Source organism: Odontomachus brunneus, unplaced genomic scaffold, assembly GCF_010583005.1.
Source record: "Odontomachus brunneus isolate Ranch 3 - 2012 unplaced genomic scaffold, Obru_v1 Obru_scaffold_002, whole genome shotgun sequence".
NCBI lineage: Eukaryota > Metazoa > Arthropoda > Insecta > Hymenoptera > Formicidae > Odontomachus > Odontomachus brunneus.
Window position 1 is genome coordinate 811,758 of NW_022639452.1, and position 4,047 is coordinate 815,804.

The 4,047-nt window shown below is 40.2% G+C and overlaps 2 protein-coding genes across 2 annotated transcripts in view; one reads left to right on the plus strand and one right to left on the minus strand.

The window, feature by feature from the left end:
* LOC116842286 (midasin) overlaps positions 1–4,047 on the plus strand; it is a 127,036-nt gene that overhangs the window by 25,583 nt on the left and 97,406 nt on the right. The gene's annotated exons all lie outside the window — the stretch shown is intronic.
* The window catches only part of LOC116842334, a 72,020-nt gene that overhangs the window by 12,260 nt on the left and 55,713 nt on the right, over positions 1–4,047 (minus strand). Inside the window, exon 4 of the mRNA XM_032811416.1 lies at positions 1,892–2,093. Within this exon, the coding sequence (XP_032667307.1) occupies positions 1,892–2,079 (188 nt within the window). The 5' untranslated portion in view covers positions 2,080–2,093. The remainder of the gene's footprint in view (positions 1–1,891; positions 2,094–4,047) is intronic.

Below are 4,047 nucleotides of genomic sequence, written 5' to 3' on the forward strand. Positions count from 1 at the left end.
TCTCTCTCTCTCTCTCTCTCTCTCTCTCTCTCACTCTCACTCTCTACGTTACTTCACCGTCTCCCGCGTTTCCCTCTGTCGCCGAGACTTCACGTATATCTCGCTAATCCCGAACTTGATACCGCGTCCTCGACGTGATTCGTCTTCCAGATCATATACAGGTCCGAGAAATCTCCGCTTTATAATTAAATTGTGCTTAAAACGAGAAAATCCACGCGAAGTGTTGCGAAATTCCGTAAAGTTTCCCCACAAAATGAGACAAATTAAGGGATTCTCACGACGGGACTCTTCATTCGCGATAGTCACTTTATTTGCAAACACTTGTGACCGAAAGAGATACCGTGTATTGTAAATCGTCAATAAAATTCGGCAAGGTTTCTTTACAAAATGGGACAAACTAAGGTCTTTCTCACAGCTGAAACACTTAATTCATGATGATCACTTCATTTGCAATCACTTGTGACCGAAAGAGACACCAATGTCTCGGTTAGCTGAAAGTCAATGCTAAATCGATAGTGGGACGCATTCCGAGAGTACGGTACTACATTTAGGGGTACAACGCCATGTCACGTGCACTATATTGCGCGTATCTCGCATCGGAATATCGAGAGCAAGAGATATAGAGCGGGTAGGAGTACATTTCGATCGGTCAATATTATGTTTACTCGCAAGCAACGGCATACGGCGGAAACTTTATTCGGTAAACAGCACGTGCGGCGGTTACTCAAACCTGAAATAAAGTTTAATAAGTTTCGGCCGAGAGGAATGATCTTGCGAGATTGGGGTAAGCCCACGTACGTGACATAACTCTTATTCATCCTTAGCTGATAAATTTTATTAGAGAGCACATAACAATAACAAAGGAAAGAGGGGAAAGACGTTACGAACGCGCACGATGCGGCAAATTCGTTTCACTTTATTGCAACATGTTTCTATCAAACGAACGCGTTCAACTCGTACCAATATACACGAACAACATGACAGAAACGAGAGACAGACAGACATATGCGATACAAACACGCGATATGATGCACGCTGCAGTTACACTTTTTCATATTACACGGAGAATCCTCTTTCCCTAACTCTTCTTTTTCCTCTCTCTTTCTCTCTCTCTCTCTCTCTCTCTCTTTGAGCCTCGTATTAATAATTACTTGAAACTCGTCTTTAATGAGACACTCAGATCTGAATTTAGAGTTAAATTTGAGTTCACTTACTTGAATCACATATAATATACGCGACATTACATTTATAGTCGCGATTTGACTGAGAAATTTACATCCAACTCTAAATTCAAATCTAAGTATCTCACCCAAGACAAGTTTCAAGTAGTGACTATTAATCCTTTATGGGGCAATACTTTTTTAAAGATAGTGACTGTAATGTCTATTACAAGTTTACATAACATACCTAGATATATGACAAATGTATGAAAAAATCTTATAATATTTATCATTATTATGATTGTTGGCAAAAATCGACTACTGAATATTCAGTGTAAAACAATAGACAATTTTCTTACTGCTCAAGTCATATTGCTTACGTTTCTCTGCATGTCACCCGCTTAAATGTCACGTAATTCAATCGCGAAACTTGGATCGAACTTTGAATAAAAAAAGTGAATATTTCGCATGAAATAGGTTTCACGTGACAACTATTGATACGGCGGGCGTCCGTCGCTTGCTTTCCGATAAAAGTCACGATCGTGTAATTTCCGGAGCGCCGGCAACGCGCGGTGTTTGTGCGTGTGTCGAAGCGGCTTTTGTCTTGCACGTATGAACCAACTTCGAGCGCGTCACGACGCGCCGGGGGGATTTTCGGATCAGTCAGGGTGCAAAGCGTTCATAAAGCGCGCCGTTCTTCGACGTGGGATTATTATTACGTATTTGCGTACCTGCGCAGTTGTCGCTTCATCAGTATCAGCGCCATGAGGATAATATTCGCCCCCATCCCCAACGCGCCCAGACTAAATATGACGGTGGCTTCGGTCACACCACCGGGGTGACACTGGAACACCTTGGTGGTGTTGGACGTGACATTTCCGGAAGCGCCGATGCCGAACCTCAGATTGGCTCCGATCATCGCTACCGCTGAACCTGCACGCGGGGCAGAGAAAGAAAATCGCTCGAATTAATTGTCGAGACTTCTTGCGAGCGATCTCGAAAGCTTTGAGTTTGCTTTATTGTCATTTGTAACGTGGCTTCAAGATGCGAGCCTTCTCTGCGCTATTCCAATTCGAATTCTGGAATTAACACGGGAATCGATCATTCACATGAACGAGGCCCGAGGAAAACGAGAGTCTTCTCTCTCCGAGACTTCAGATATCGCAGGAACTTGGCGAGTGCACGCGAGATAGAAGCGCGGGACTATTGTAGCAGATAGACAGACAGACGGACAGACGGATGGTCGGACAGTCAGTCGTCCAGCTAAAGTTACTCCTCGCGATCGCTATTTAGCGTCTATTTAGCGCATGCAGAGTACAAGGCAGAAATCAGCCGTTGTGCTGGGTCGCGTTAGGAGTCGTAATCGGTGAAGAGAGCGAGAGAATCTCAGGTATTTGTATCTTCCTGCTGAATCTCCAGCCACCGTGTTTCCACCGTGCTCCCATTGAAACCCGGTTACTCTAGTTAGCTCTCTCAATAATCCGCCTCGCGCTTTGCGTGTAACTAGAGGTCGACGGCTAATTGAACGGCCGATTATCGGGCGTCCCAATGATTACAGAATATAGCGACAACGGTCTCGGCCAATGATCTCTATCAATTCGAATTATTGCATCTTAATGCACGTTTCATCAATGATGAATAATGTTTGGAAACGTACGCTCTCGTGTTCTCGAAATAACACGCTACATTGGTGTTATCCCCAGAGCGAAAACTGCGATACACGCAAAAAATATCGTTCTGCTGAGAAAAGCGATTTTATTTTTCTTCTTCTAACAAGTAAACTAACCTACTCAAAAGGTACACTTGTTGATGATAGGAGTGAGAAGCATTAAAAAGCTATAAATTGCCCGTAAAACTTAAAAGTGGTGAAAGTGGGCCAAAGTGAAAAAATATGACCTAAATATTTTTCGTACTTCTACATTTGTGTCAAATTAGCAAGAAATCGGAGTGTAACTTTTGAGTAGGTTTACTTGTGTGTTAATTAAGTAATGGTTATTTTCAACAAGGAATATTTTCTTGATAATAGTTTTAAAATGTAGTCATCATAAATTTGAGGAATGTTCATTATTGTGTACTGAAAAAAAATGTATTCTCTTTACAAGGAATCATAAAACTTTATCAAAGAAAAAGTTGGCTCGAATTTACACTGACAAGGGGAGGACCAGGTGACACCCTGGGATTTCGACCCCAATTTTTTTAATTATTCTGGAGATGAAAAAAAAGATACGTGTCCCGACGTTTAATTGAATAGGCCTTAGTTTCGGAGTAATAAATTTGTGAAAATTGGCCATATCCGAAGCGCACCGCGACGCGCCATATGAGCCTTCCCGGTAAGTGTACTTCCAACCAGTGTAGTTGGCTTCGTGAGTTAAGTGCTTGCTTCATAATTCGTAAGATCCAAATTCACTCCCGGAGGTGAGCAATAATTTTTTTTTTTAATGAGTGTTTTTATTTATTTTTATTTATTTTGATGATATTTAGATACGTTACCTTTATATGTTATCCATTACAAATAACTTATATATTATTATTATTATTACTTATTTATTATTTCAAATATTATTACTTGAATTAAAATTCCCTTAAAATTAAATTTAAATTAATGTTTAGAATGTGACATTAAATTAAATTTTCTATTTCAAAAATTTGCATACTATATCAATATACTATATCAATAATTCGTAAGATCCAAGTTCGCTCCCGGAGGTGAGCAATAATTTTTTTTTTAATGAGTGTTTTTATTTATTTTTATTTATTTTGATAATATTGATATAGTATGCAAATTTTTGAAATAGAAAATTTAATGAAGTACACTTACCGGGAAGGCTCATATGGCGCGCCGCGGTGCGCTTCGGATATGGCCAATTTTCACAAATTTATTACTTCG